This window comes from Monodon monoceros, unplaced genomic scaffold (genome assembly GCF_005190385.1).
Source record: "Monodon monoceros isolate NGI ecotype Baffin Bay Population unplaced genomic scaffold, NGI_Narwhal_1 Super_Scaffold_12, whole genome shotgun sequence".
In the NCBI taxonomy this organism is placed as follows: Eukaryota; Metazoa; Chordata; class Mammalia; order Artiodactyla; family Monodontidae; genus Monodon; species Monodon monoceros.
In genome coordinates, this window is record NW_021703768.1 from 91471135 (window position 1) to 91486901 (window position 15767).

At 38.6% G+C, this 15767-nt stretch overlaps 1 protein-coding gene across 1 annotated transcript in view; it reads left to right on the top strand.

Moving 5' to 3' along the window:
* The window catches only part of CAMK4 (calcium/calmodulin dependent protein kinase IV), a 216294-nt gene extending 205993 nt beyond the window's left edge, over positions 1–10301 (top strand). The window contains exons 9-11 of the mRNA XM_029216436.1: positions 3763–3889; positions 7955–8107; positions 9289–10301. Coding sequence (XP_029072269.1) covers positions 3763–3889; positions 7955–8107; positions 9289–9729 — 721 coding nt within the window. The 3' untranslated portion in view covers positions 9730–10301. The remainder of the gene's footprint in view (positions 1–3762; positions 3890–7954; positions 8108–9288) is intronic.
* Positions 10302–15767: the final 5466 nt, after the last annotated feature.

Here is a 15767-nt window from a genome sequence, read left to right on the forward strand (position 1 = left end):
CAGATAGCTGCCTTTTCACTGTATCCTTGCAAGGCAGAAAGAGGAAGCAAGCTCTCTGGTGTCTCTTCTTATAAGGGCACTGATCCCATCATGAGGTCCTACCCTCATGACCTCATCTAACTCTGTTACCTGCCAAAGGCGCCATCTCCAAATACCATCACGTTGGGGGTTAGGGCTTCAATATATTAATTTGGGGGGAACACAATTCAGTCCATAGTAGGAAGAGGTTGGTTTGATTTGGCTTGGTTAATTTAATAGTGATCTTAGAAAGTGTGGTGTCTAGGTAACATGGGCTAGGAAGAGGGTAACTAGGGTAGAACCCACAAGCAAGTTAGCAAACTCTAAGTTCACCTGGGTTTATATTGATATATTGGTCAGTAAGAACCATAAAAATGTTTAAAAGCAACCCATAAAATAGCCATCTGCTATTATGTAATGTCAAAAGATATTTTCAGTGATCAATTCCCTGTGTTTCCAGGATGTATTAAAGCTTAAGAAGAATTTGGAGAGCTAGGGAACCATGTTTTTTCTTAGGAAAGTGAAAACTTTTAGGTAATTTGTTTGCCACACCAAGTGCTTGTTAGTTCATTAAAATGAATTCCTAAGGCCGCATCATAGAATCCCTTCAGCTTACATTTGAGATCGCTTTTATGCTGTGAAAGAATGTTGTCTCCTGAATTATGTGGGTGACATATCATACTTAGTGATGTTAAGTGAAAAACTGAACTACAAATAATGCTCCAGATTTGCCCCTAAAATGTAAATGTGCCCACCCAATTAGAGTTTCATGTTGAAATGTGATGGGAGGGGTTGAAGCATTGAAGATGTGTAAGAACTCAGAGATGGAGGTAGGAAATTTAGTAACATTTGCCTTGAAAAACTGAAATATGGGATGAGTAAAACTCCATGATATGGTCACTAACATGGGAAAATGAAGAGAAAAAATTGGGGCCATTTGAGAAACGTCTTATTGTAACCCTGAAAATAATTTTTTAAATCTCTCGTTTCTTTCCTCTAGTTCACTTAAGGCCATTAATTATAGGTGTTGGTTGAATAAGTGGTAGCAGCCCCCAAAATTAAAATAACAGTGCTGCTCACAACTAATATCCTTTAGTTCTTTTTTTAAAAAAAAATAAATTTATTTATTTATTTTTGGCTGCGTTGGGTCTTTGTTGCTGCACACAGGCTTTCTCTGGTTGTGGCGAGCGGGGGCTACTCTTCGTTCCGGTGCCCGGGCTTCTCATTGCGGTGGCTTCTCTTGTTGTGGAGCACAGGCTCTAGGCGCGCAGGCTTCAGTAGTTGTGGCTCTCAGGCTCTTGAGCGCAGGCTCAGTAGTTGTGGCGCACGGGCTTAGTTGCTCCATGGCATGTGGGATCTTCCCGGACCAGGGCTCGAACCTGTGTCCCCTGCATTGGCAGGTGGATTCTTAACCACTGTGCCACCAGGGAAGCCCCTGATATCCTTTAGTTCTGATCCAACTTATGTCAGCCCCTAAGCCTAGGGACTTTTTATTTAATCTGTAGTTCATTAATAATTGATGAAGTCCACTACGCAAGATTCATTGGACCATTCTCTCCAGTGGATTGTGCCATTGGGCTTATGTACCTCCTTTATTATTATTAAGAGTTCCACCAGGCTATTTTGTGCTATGACCTTGCTATTTCTAAGGATGACAGTAGCCTGGAAATAAAGGCCATTTTGTTTCTTACAAGAATTCTGGTCCCTCTCTTTGGTTTAAAGCGTTAAACCAAAACCCTTTGTCCCCACAGACAAAAGCAACTATTACAGTTCTCAGGTCAAAATCAGAATCAGATAACATCAGAGATTCAAATTCTGTCCTTCGGCTTTCAACACTACAGTTCTGCTCAATGGCTTGGAGCTACCCTGTGTAATACAGTCACACTTCAGGCTTTATAATCCTAATATCCTCCTAAACTGTCAATGTCAGCATTCAAATATTTCCATTTCTAAAGGGTTTTCTTACTCTGTGTGTGTGTCTGTGTGCTCATGCACACATGCGTGCTGCTCTCTGTCACATTTCTTCCATTTTTGACATTTCAGGCTGGTGAGATAAACTTTTTACCTCTGTTACCAATGCACAGACTTGCTGACATGACTGAGAGGAAAGAAAGGCATTTGAGTACTGTACCTTCTGAACTATCATTTTTCTCTCTAGATTTCCAGAAGGGGAAACATTAAGAGTTCCCTAAACTAAGCCTGGAAAGTTGACCAATTTCTCCATGACTAGCCAACAACAGGCTATGTTTTTCTAGTGTTTTGGAGGGCAGAGGAGGGCCAGGTGAGGATGAACTGCCTCCTTGGCAACATGTGGACCTGTGCTCCCTTCTCTCCTTTTGCTGGAGCAGTATTCTCTGCGTGGACTTCTTCAGTGGGAGAGGGAGGATGCACAGCCCAGGCCTCAGCACTCCCTGAGCCTTGCCTTTTCCTGGCTGGCTCCACAATATTTGAAAGAAACAAAGACTCTCCCAACAGGACATTCCCTGAGCAAAAGAACATGAGAAATTGCTTCTTCCTAGAAACTCACTACATTAGGATGCACTGGAATGTTTCATTCTCGGCACCAACCTGGCCAGTTTGAAGGAAGAATTTGGGGAAATGTTTTTCATTCTTTTTCCTTCATTCCTTGTCAGATGCAACACATGCCCTAGCAGGGACTTTTAAAAATTAGTTCCCGTTTGGTCTTTAGTGATTTCAGTACCTCCACCCACCTATAAACAGTAGAGGCTTGGTGGTCCCAGACCAGCAACTCACTTTTCCTCCCTCTCTTTAGGATGCCAGAGATGGTTCTCTGTTTCTTTTCTCCCACTTTTCTCATACATTTTTATGCTGACCCGTGACGGAGGATGAAGGTGAACATAGTGAGATGTCTTTAAGATGTGCAAAAGTGAGGGTCCTTACCAGGTTGAGCTAACGCTAGGCTGCTCACCTCTGCTGGCTGCAGCTGCTCACTGTAGTAAGTTTTAAAAGGCCATTCCCTGACAATAGTGTTAGCTCTTGTGTTTGTTCACTCTGAAATCCAAACTGGAATGGGATGGAAATCGAATATTTTATTCATCTCTATGGAAGAATTCAAGTGAAAAGGGCTGAATAAAAACAACTAAAAACTTTTCTTTCCACCTTTTAACCTTTTTATTCTCAAAATCCTAACTTTTCTGTTTTGTAATCAATTGGAATTCTAATCAATCTGTCTTCTCAATTCCTGGTGGAAAAAAATCCATGGAGGGCTTCCCTGGTGGCGCAGGGGTTGAGAGTCCGCCTGCCGATGCAGGGGACACGGGTTCGTGCCCCGGTCGGGAAGATCCCACATGCCGTGGAGCGGCTGGGCCCGTGAGCCATGGCCGCTGAGCCTGTGCATCCGGAGCCTGTGCTGTGCAACAGGAGAGGCCACAACAGTGAGAGGCCCGCGTACCGCAAAAATATCCATGGAAATAGCACTATAGCATAATGCCTATAATAGTGTTAGCTATTATTATTGTTGTTTGTGTCATAATTATTAATATGATTATAACTTTTTGTAGAAATCTTAAATGGTTTTGTATCTATTCTTACTTCCTGAAGACATGACTGTGTGTTTATATAATCAAAAGTGAATTGTAAGAAGGTGATTACATACTTAAACTGAGCAATTACATTCATAACAGGAAGCTGTGAAAAAGGACAGTCTTGAATTTCTGCAAAAAATTGGTGAAATATGCTTAGGCTTTTAAAAGACATTTTATTCTCTATCTTTTGTCCCTCTAGACTTTGTGGATTTGAACCATTCTATGATGAAAGAGGCGATCAGTTCATGTTTAGGAGAATTCTGAACTGTGAATATTACTTTATCTCCCCCTGGTGGGATGAAGTATCTCTAAATGCCAAGGATTTGGTAAGTGTGACCAAACAAAATGAAACAAAATGAAATAAAATTCCTTGCATTCATTTTTATCTAATTAATGGGCAGTGCCATTTTTTAAATCAACCCCTCTTAATAGCTTATTTCTTTTTAATTATAAAGTATTTTTAATGAAACAATGCACACTAATGCATTTTCCTTATAGATAATGAAAAAAGATACGTTTGATTCATCTCTAGCTGAATTATTACAAATTATGGCATATTAATTAATGAGTTTTTACCATCTAGTCAATGCAGAACCTTGCTTATGAAGATAGCTGTGCTGAGTGAATCCAAACATAATTTACACAGAAGAATTCTGTTTTAAAATGGCTTGCTATCACCTAGATTAGTTATACTTTGAATAAAACAACATTGCTTCTTGAAATGTTCAATCTTATTAAAATATCCTGATAGTAACACAAGTCCCATCATGCATGATTATCATTATACAAGTTACACTATACGTTTTGTTTGTTTTTTTGTTTGTTTTACTTGGCTTCTCACTTCAGGTAACATTGAAGTTTGTTTGCATTCAGGAAACACATACCCTCTAGGGAGATGGCCCACCTGTTGTAAAATAAAGAGGATACTAGGGTGTAATTGAAACATTTACCATCAATCCTCTAGAGAGAAATCGTGCAGAAATAACTAAAAGCGAACTTCTGAATCATAGAAGGTTAGATCTCCAAGGGATCTTAGGAGTCATCTAATCTTCCCTGCATTTTAAAGATAAGTTTGCTAAAGCCCAGAGAAGTGAAATGACTGTCCAAGTTCACACAGCTTCTCAGCAGAAAGGCATTGTTAGGAACTAAGGATCCAGATTTCCAGACCCCTTATCCAGTGCTCTTTTCCCTCCTTACCATCTGTGTTCTTTCATGAAAACAGATATCCTACAGGTCACGGATTTTCCAACATGGTTGTGAAAGAGAGGCCGTGTGTGTGATGTGGGAATGTGTCATCCCAACTCCTCCCTCACGTCAGGGCCCACACTCCTAAACATCTCTTGAATCCGTCCACTTCTCTCCACCTCCAGTACAACTGCCTAGTCCAAGCCCCATCCTCTCCTGGTTCACGGCCACAACCTCCTATCTGGTCTCCTTGCCTCTTCTTGTGCTCTTCTCAAGTACACTCTCCACACAGGATCCAGAGGAATGGTTTTATAAATAAGTGTCACCCTCTCTTGTGCCACTTATTTCACATCACTCTCCCTTGATCTCTCTTTCCTCCAGAGCACTAGACTTCCAGTCCCTCATCAATGTAGCTCTGGGTATGTTCCTCTTCCTTCTGCTTTGTGATGTTCTTTCCTCCTTCCTCTCCACCATTACATACACATACACACCTCTTTACATGGGTAACTCTAATCTTCAAGCCCTGGCTGCCATTTGGCATTCTCTGGGAGATTTTGTCTTCAGCAGGCCATTCTTCTCACAATTGGTTCATTCCTTCTGCCACTTGTTCCTCTGCCCCCTAGACTTCCTTTTTCACGATGGTCATCATTTCTATATATTTGCTCAAAGGTGTTCCTTAATTAGATTGTAAGCTCTGGGAGAAGGTGAAGCATGTGTGCCCAGATCTTAGTACCATATGGACATAAAGTACAGGCTCAATAAATATTTGTTGAATGAAACCATGAATCAGGAAACAGACCAAGGATTCTTAAAATCTGACATGCCTGGATTCAAGTGACCCCCCTTCTTATAATTTACAGATATGACCTTGGGCTAGCCTAACCTCTCTGTGCTTTAGTTTTCTTCTCTGAGATGATACCAGTACCTGTCTCTAGGTCTTTAGAAGAATTAAGGGATATAATACATACTAAGTAATCACCACCAACTAACTCAATAATAACCTCATTATTTAGTCTTCCTTCCATTTCTTTTTATCTCTCATAAAAATTAAATGGATAAGAGGGTTAGCTGTGATGTTCCTTCATTCAGCTAGACCTCCTGTTCGTTAATAAATTTATAAAACTTGAGAACTAAAGCAATCATTGAGCCTCATAATGTGTACTTAGCAAAACCTGCATCTGTTCTGTCATGAGCAGAGGCTATGGTGCCGATGAGTGGGGAGTTGGGCTATTAAGAGGAACCGTAGGATAATGGCAAGGCTTTGGGTTAGAATCCTGACAAGGTCACTGGATCTCTCTAATCTTCAGCAAGTTTCTTAATAATTCGGTGCATCAGTATCTTCAAATGTAAAGATTAATGATGACATATATAAAATTTTGGTACATACTGGCTTTCAGTAAATTCTTTGTATTTTCATGAGGAGGAGGATGGTGATGATAAGAGGAAACGGATGATTAGAAAATGCGAGGGAAATGTCTGTCAGGGATGGTGTAAGGATTAGGTGTCATTGACATAAAGTTATTAGTATATGTGTTCAACAGATGATAGCTCTGACTACTAGCAAATTTGTATGACTACTGTGCATTCTTTTTCTTAATTATCTTTATCTCCCTCCACCTCCTCTCTGATTTTAAGACTAAGCAGTCTCACGTCTCTGCCCTTCAGTGTCTCTACCCCCCACACACATTTCTTTGCAAATGCTACAAAAAGGAAGTGAAAGGAGAACCGGATATTCATTCTTCATTTGACTAGCTGCCTGATTTTGTTAGCCTGTGTTCAGTTCTTAGGTTATTAGAGTTAGAAAAGATCTTATGCCTTAAAGCATCCAAAGCCCCTCATTTTACATATTGGCAGACTGAAACCCAGAGAGGCTGACAACCTTGGAGGCACTATGGTGTAGTGGCCATGAGACAAACTCTAAGACCCGAGTTTGAGTATAGCCCCCACCAGTTACGAGTTGTCTGACCTTACACAAGTCACTAAATCTTTCTGAGCTTCCTTCCATCCCTCATTTATGAATTGGAGCTAATAGTTACTAATTGATAAGGTTATGGACAGGGTTACATGAGTTTTGGGTTTTTTTTTTAAATGTTATATGTCTATAAGAATGTATTTATTGATACAAAGGAATCAGGGTGGAAATGAGGTCATGTAAGAAAGGGCCCAGGAGGGTGTCCGTAGTCACCCAATTCACATGTGGTCTTTGTCTAAGGTCACAAAAGTAGTTAGAGGCTTTGAATAAGTTAGGACTTGAACATGCTTCCTGACTCCAAATAGTCTCTGCCTCATTCCAGGTCACCCCTTCTGAGCCTAGGGCTGGGGATTATTTTGGTTGTTGATCTTCCTGGCAATTTATTGTCTGCTCATCCTCACAAGCAGGGGTAAACCTCCCAGAATAGGCTACCATTGGTTTGAATTCAGTCCTGTAAACAAATCATACCCACAAGCTACTGACACCTTTACTTTGATTCTAAATAGGCTTTTACCCCAGCTCTTGGCTTATTCCTTCAGGTACCCTCAAGGGATTAGAGAGAGCTATTAACTTCATGATAGACTCATGGTATAATCATAAGGGCTATGATACTGCCCCTATTGTTTGCCATTCAATTCCCATAGAAAGAATGATGGATGTATGAACGATGCCCGTCTCCATTGATGTATATTTTAAGCTCTGAATTCTAAGTGATGTGAAGTACGGCCGAGAATTATTCAGATGCTGGTTCTCATTCAAAGAACTTCCAGTGTAGGGGTTCCCTGGTGGCGCAGTGGTTGACAGTCCGCCTGCCGATGCAGGGGACACAGGTTCGTGCCCCGGTCTGGGAAGATCCCACATGCCGCGGAGCGGCTGGGCCCGTGAGCCATGGCCGCTGAGCCTGCGCGTCCGGAGCCTGTGCTCCGCAACGGAAGAGGCCACAACAGTGGCCAGTCTACAGGCAAGGCAGGACTTGTTTCTTTGACCTCCGTGGGCAAGCTATCCACCAGTTTGGGCTTTCAGATAGCCTACGCACACCACTCTCAGATTCCTCAGCTACTGCTACCTGAAGCCATCTCTACAGTAACCTCTGGGGACTTAAAAAAATTGTTTAATGTATATTTAGTGTACTGCCAAGGAAATTAAATAAGACCTATAAGTTCACGAGCTGAGGGGCAAGCCCAGGTCACCGTAAATATCTCCCTAAGAAGACTATGGCTCTTTATCATTTCAGGTCAGAAAATTAATTGTGTTGGATCCTAAGAAAAGGCTGACTACCTTCCAAGCCCTCCAGCACCCGTGGGTCACAGGTAAAGCAGCCAATTTTGTACACATGGATACAGCTCAAAAGAAGCTCCAAGAATTCAATGCCCGGCGCAAGCTCAAGGTTAGATGGCATTTATTTGTTTTATTTTAAAAAAAATAGATTTCTCTCATATCTTGATGATCAAAGATAATTCCACTATTATTTATCTAATACTATTATTCATCTCCTGTGGTACCAGGAAAAATCCTGCTTTGAAATCCCAACAGTGCTGGTATAAAGCCAATTGTAGTTCTGTTATCCTCTCATAAGAATTCATTGTGGGTTTTTTTGTTTTTTGGGTTTTTTTGGAGTGGGGGGGCACCGTGCCACTCGGCTTGTGGGATCTTAGTGAAAGTGCTGAGTCTTAACCACTGGACTGCCAGGGAATTCCCAGAATTCATTGTTAATAAAGGGAAATGTGTTGTATGTTGAGCTTTACTCACCAAACAAATCCATTATCATTGCTTCTCATTTAATTAAGGCTGAACTGCTTGAACAGCATCGTTCAGGAAACATTTACTCAGAGAGTTGTCTACTTTCTGAATATGGAAAAATTGGGAAAAAAATTTTTTAAACTATGTTTTAGTACATAAGCAAATAGTTATACTTGGTAAAAATTAAAATAATTCAAGTGATAGGGGAAATTATCTACCAAAACATATCTCTTTTTATAGAATGTATATGGAGTAGAAATTAGGTGCTTTTCTCTTACTTAATGGTATTTAGGACTAGCTGTACATACAGGGGATCTCAGAGGACAGCGGGGGGTCAAAAACAGTGCTCTATTCAGCAGTCGCTTACAGGCTGATACAGACTAAATAAACCTGAAGGGTCCATGGTCATATTAATTTGAAATACACTACATTCAACAACCTTGACTTAACCAGGGATTTCTCAAACAAAGTTGACTGTGGAACTCTTTTATCTAGATAGTGCCTACTAACATCCATGGAACTAGTGTCCCATGAAACAAATACTTTGGGAAACACAATCTGAAATTTTTGAATATTGGTAATCCATGGGAAAATGCATTTACTCAGGTTTTTGGTTGTCCAGATGATTAAATACGCTAATTTGAGATTAAACATATTTTGCTGTTCATTCTCCAAACAAGTTTTCATTAGACAATCTTGGAATAATATACTTTCAAAGATTAAACACTAACATATAATAACAAACTCCCTAAATGCAAAATTGAAATTGAGCTCTGATTTGGGATTTTAAGTGAAAGTAACACCTGACACTTTTCTGTTTCCCATCAGGCAGCAGTAAAGGCCGTGGTGGCCTCTTCCCGGTTGGGAAGCGCCAGCAGCAGCCATGGCAGCATCCAGGAGAGCCAGAAGGCCAGCCGAGAGCCATCTCCAACACAAGATGGCAATGAAGATGTTAAAGCTATTCCGGAAGGAGTGAAAATTCAAGGAGATGGGGCCCAAGTGGCAGTTGAGGGGGCAGAGGCTGAGCTGATGAAGGTGCAGGCCATAGAGAAAGTTAAAGATGCTGAAATAAATGTTGCTGAGGCCACCAAGATGGTGCCCGAGGCATTAGAGGATGGGATAAAGGAGGCTGACCCAGAAATAGAGGAGGGCCTAGTGGAGGAAAAGCTGAAGACTGTTGAGGAAGCAGCAGCCCCCAAAGAAGGGCAAGAAAACCCTGCTCTGGAATTTGGAGCTCAGCAGAATGATGTGATCCTGCCAGAGTACTAAATGGCTTCCTTCCATCTGGGAGCCAAATCCTGGCACTTTATGCATTTTGTCCTTCAGCAAGGAAGGTGGGGAAGCATGATATGCACTATAGTGATTCTGTTTTTAAGGTGCAAAAAAATACATATATATCAGTTGGTAATCCTAACTTCAATGCATGTGACTGCTTTATGAAAAAATAGTGTCTTCTATGGTATGTAATGGATACCAAATACCTACTGATGAATTAAATTTGAAATTGCAAGTAAACACAACATAACATTTAAAAACATACATTTTCAGGGACCAGTAGCACACATTTGAAGTAAATAGTAACAAATTGTTTTTGCTTTGAAAACCTAGCCAGCCTACACCCTTTGGATTTCTTTACAAGGACTGTTGCCCAGCTAATACTAGGTAGAGCTATAAGATGTATTCCCATGACATTCACAGTCTTTTCAGTAATGTGTTCAAACTGTTTACAAGAAGATGGTTAGGTTATAGTTGTATGGTATGTGCAAAAAAAAAAAAAATCCACTTATAATGGTAAGAAACTGAAGCATGCTTTAAGGGCTATGAAACCATATGCCCCTAAAGCTTGTGTGCAGAATGTTTTTTTATCTTGTCTTTATTTATACACACCATATTACTAATAACCAAAAACATTCTATTACAAATTCCTGCCATTTTACGGTCCTAAAAAAATTATTTTACAGACTCACGCTGAGGAATTTATTCTTTCCTTCACCTTCTAACAAGAAGTCCTTCTGATGGACAACACTTAGGGGTGGAATAAAGAAATTTAGTGAAGAAAAGGAGATGAGACTGGGACTTAGACTAATAAAGACTGACTCCTTGTCATCTTTCAGATAAAATTGAATTTATTCACAAGCTTGTACAATTTTAAAGACAGGAACACTTTTATGGATAAACTCTATACTTAACCAAGGTTCAGATATTTAGAAAAGTCTACACCAAAGGCTGGTGCCAAAATGTCTGAATAGAGTGGGAATAATATCCCATTGTAAGGTCATCCATTATTGACTTTAGTATAGTAAGGAAACCTTTGTTTTTATAAAAGTCCTTTTTTTCCTTCAACTGATGGTTATTTAGATATATGGCTTATGGACTAAAGATATTTCTGAAAAGCTAGTATATCTTTTTCTCATACTTGGAATGGAAGCACCCATAATTTACAATGTATTTTTGAAAGTTTCCATGTCCAGAAATGTAGGACAATGCAGCTTTTAATTTACTTTAGTAAACAAAAACAAAAAGAAACAATGAAAAAAACACTGATTTCATATCAGACTCTTGAGAAGCTGTAACATTAGACCTAATACATTACCATGATTTTTTTCAAAATATTTTTCTTTGGTTTTCATATAAACACTTTTCCCTTATAAAAATCACAGTTAAATTCCAAATACCTCAGATTTATTTCTAGCTTGAGCTTAAATGAACATTTTTATCAAATTAATTATGCAGCATATTTTAGTAGGTTTCCTTAATTTTAAAAAAGGATTATTTTCAGGCCAAAATTATGGATAAAAATGACTATCACATAAAAATCCTCCTCAAAAATAGAGATCTTAAATTTTTGGGGCTCTTCCTCAGAAATATTAAATTAGAAAATTAAATTAAACCTCTGGTTTCTGGGGACTATTCGACCTAGGAGACATTCTGCTTTCCAAGTGCAAATCTTCCTTTAACTACTCTTCTCATGAGAAGAAAATAAGGTAGAACTTCTTGTCTTCCATAATATAGGGGCCTGACAGATCACTGAGGTGGAGGAAAAAGCCCTTAAGGGCATATCATCTGGACTCAGAGAAAGATTTTTTGTTTCATTTTATCTTTATTAATTAGTAGAGAGTACTTATCTTCTTCTCTTCTGTTTCCCTCCTTCTTTATTCTCTCAGAATTTCCATTTTAGCTATTATAAGGGGCTCGCTAGTTTCAAACTTTAAGAATGCCTTCTTCCCCAAGCATTAAGATTTCTATTTTAAAAGACCAATTGCCTGGTATACTTTTCCCAAAGAGACTTAACAGGTGTATATGGTGAGGCATATATGGTAAGTGTCCCATATATTGGAAAAGGGAAGAAGAGAGGGAAAGGAATCTTAATGGAAAGTGGCAATACTAATAGGAAGATGAGAACACATTGTCCCTCCCAGCCCACTTCCATATTGTTCCAAGGGCAGTGGTTATATCATCCCAACATTCAGGGCTGACTGCAGTGGTTGGACCTGCGGACTGTGTAGTGTGAAGAGCACTGCAAATGCCAAGGCCAGTGTGTGCTTAAGAATTTACCCATTTAAGTGAGTACACATGCCTATTCCCTGTGAGGGTGTGAGCGTAATTTCCTCTTTTTTAACCCGTAAATTGCACTCTCTAAAAATCAGCAGGAGTTTTAAATTTTGACTTGTATGTTAAAGATTAAGTCCTGATAATGCCTAAGTGACTGAGTTAGTCATTTCAGTGGAAAACAAGTCAAAGCTTCACAAAAATCGGGCATTTCAGCCAAATGATTCAACCTAGGGTTTCACAGAGATGCTATTTAAGTTAGGATAGTTAAATTAACATTTTTGAAAAAACAGTAAACATTTATATTGCTTGTTAAAATGGATATATTGTCTATCTCAAAGATTACTTATTTATAATAATAGACTAATGCAGATAGAACCTTAATTTGATGAACTATTTCATAATGTTTCCTTTAATTGACACTATAGTCACAAAGCAAATAATTAAGGGAATTTCAGCAAACAATACATTTTGCATTTTAGAGATGACAGTTATTACATTATTGATTTTTGTTCTCAGATAAGTTCGGATACATAGGATAAACCAGACTATTTTGCCATAGAGAAGGACAATCTTGAATTATTTCTCCCATTTAAAAAGTCTAATTGGAATCCCAGTGGTTTTTCTCAAACCGTAAGAGCTCATTTGTGCCATGAACACATAAATAAGGTAGAAATTAGAATAATATGGTTGTAGAAGTTATAGTCTAGAACAAGTGCTGCCTAATATAGATGATACAAACCACATATGTAATTTTAAATTTTCTCCTAGCCACATTTTAAAAAGAAAAAAAAAAGCTGGTAAAATTAACTATATTTTAATGCAATATATCTATACTATTATTCCAATACATAATCAATATGAAAAATTAACAAGACCTTTTAAATTTTTTATTTTTGTACTAAGTTTTCAAAAGAAGGATTATGTTACACCTTTAGTACATCAAGTGCTCAACAGCCACATGTGACTAGTGGCTACAGTGGTACTAGAAGAGCGCTGGTCTAGAGCACTTTCAAAGCAAAATGACAGACAAATTTCTATGCTTAGATTTGAGCTGCCTCAGTTTTCCACACTGATGAGTTGGTAGGAGGCCAAAAAGAAAATGTTTCAGAAATGTCATAGACTGAAATGAGTAAAAACTCTGTTGGCCACGTCTACTTATTCATGTGCTTCAGAGGAGAAGTGTTTCCCAGCATGACTGTTAGAGAACATTCCTGGGCATTGGCAAGTTGTCCGTTGGCTACAGTTCCTCTCTTTGGGCCCTGGAATCTTGACTACAGGCTAGCGTCTCCTGAGTACTGCCATGAAGCCAATCGTGTTCTCACATACCAAAATCTTCTGCGGGCGAACCATGTGTCCTCATTCAGGAAGGGCTGCACACAGAATCTTAGTGGGATTTCGTAGGCCTGGCCACCAACAAGGCTGGACACCATCCTTGTATTGCAGGCAATATTGTTTATAGAAATCTTCTGAAATATACCAAATTTGCATGATAAAGACTGTATGATGAGGATGATATCACCCCAGTTATCCCTAAAATGAGAATATGACCATCCGCTGGCATTTTTTATATTTCCTTAGAAGAGTTTAATCAACTCTGCCATTACACATGGATTCAAAAGACTTTTTGGAATTTTCTTACATATTGCTATTTTAGAATAAACCTCAAGGTTCTATAGCCATTTTTAGTGGCAGACTTTAAAAGAAAAGAACAGTTTGCCTTTTACTGTTACCTCAATTACATAGTATTTTAAACATATTTTGTAATTTAGAATGTTTAGCAATCCCTATTTCCAGTTGCACATGAAAGGTAACTGCTTGAAGATTGCCTATCGACTGAAAATTTAGAGAAAGCCATTTTGTTTCATAATTCAGTTGTTTCACAGAAGCATCTGGTTGCATTTCAAATCGGAAAATAAAAGAAGTAAATGCCAAAAAAGGCAAAGGATAAAATCAGTAAATCATTTATTCTGTTTTAGGATTGTCTTTGCAAAGCAAATGCAAAAACAAGTCAAAAAAGTGAATCAGCACTAGGTTTTTCTTGATGAGGCTGACTCCACATAAATTGACATAAATATACTGAGAAGAGTCAATTACATAATTACAGTACCATTATGTAATTTACTTGTCATTGCAGAGTATTCAGTCTGGTTATCTAGGTCTACTTTAGCTGGTGCAAACTTTTCCGACATCTACTTACATAATAGGATTTGTAATATCCTTGTAATTACTGCCTATTAGGTCATATTTAAATTTCCTTAATGTTCAGCACTGATATGTCTCTGATCAAGGTCGTTGCTAACATTTGAGCATTTACTGGTTAAATACTGCTTACTGGTTAGACTCTATGTGTGTCTTCACTGTTGTTTTTTTTAACATTTATGCACATATAATCTCAATATTGGTATAATATTCATAACCACATGTTAAGCAGAAATGTAACCAATAATTTTCTATAAAACTTTTTCAAAGTTCTTTTCTTCCCCTGGCACAACTCAGGGTGAGTTTCTGGCTCCTTGACAAATAGAAGAACCTAAAAGATCACTGGAGAGAGATCAGCTATCCACCCATAGTAACCAAGCTCAGCATTTCTTCTTTCTATATCCTGATCTGTTAAGGGCCAGTTTTTGTCATCATTACTTTCAAATATCACCTGAGATCAGATAATATAGTCTCAGCTCACATAGCCCAACCATTTATATACTTTTCTTGGAGAGCAATAACAAACTTGACTAATTTATGTTTGCTTGTTTAAAATTCTAATTTTCACACACTCTCTGTGGTGTACTCTAGAGGCTTTGATTGTGTGATTTAACTTCCTTCAAGATTCAGTCTTTTCTCTGTCACCTGGCCCAGAGGTCTACCTAGGACAAGGAGGAAGCCTTGCCATGAGAGTGGACCATGTGAGTCCTTGACAGGAATCAGACATTGCTCTAGTGAAGACTCAAGGCATCTGTCTTGGTTGAGCTCAAATGAGCCAAATGGGAAACACCTCTTCCAGTGATACTGTTTGAATATCGGTACAGTGCCATTAGTCAGTAATGGAAAATGAGATTTCACCAATCATTTGCTCTTCCCATGACTTGGTTTGCTACCACTTATCCCAGATCAATGTTTTCTTCCATCCCTATGGCCATCAAGCTGCCCTCTCGAATTTTGAAGTCCTCTAAAATCCTGGAAGGAGTATCCCAGACTGGTCGAAGAAATATGGAGTCTTTGGTGGCCCAGAATTTAGTTTGAAACTCTAAACAGCAATGCTAAGACAGCAAAATCATACTGTTCTTCTTAACTAGTTGCTTTTAGCACATTTTGAAAACTGACCTGGAATACCCATGGGTATGGGATATTTGTATCTGCGCAGCCTTTTCTGTGATTCAGTGTGTTAAAAATGACAGATAGTTAATCTTCAGTCAGATTATATAATATTTATTTTCCATTTAAAAGATTATTTTGGGCTACTCAAATATAACAGGCTTCATATTAGAATTTTTGAAAGCTGTTGTTTTCCCTAAGCACTCTCTCACTCTGACAATCAGTTGTGGATGATAAAAATTTACTAAGTTTGTCCTTTCTTTGTCCTTTCCTTGATACATGTATGGTAGTTAATCTGGTTTGTAAAGGATACAAGTAAGAATGACTATAAAGTGACAACTGTCATCTCATAACTGCCTGCTTTTAACTTGACCTATTTTTATAGCCTATCATGTAGCTAATATACAGTAGCATACAAATAGCATATTCATGAGTATGATTTTTAT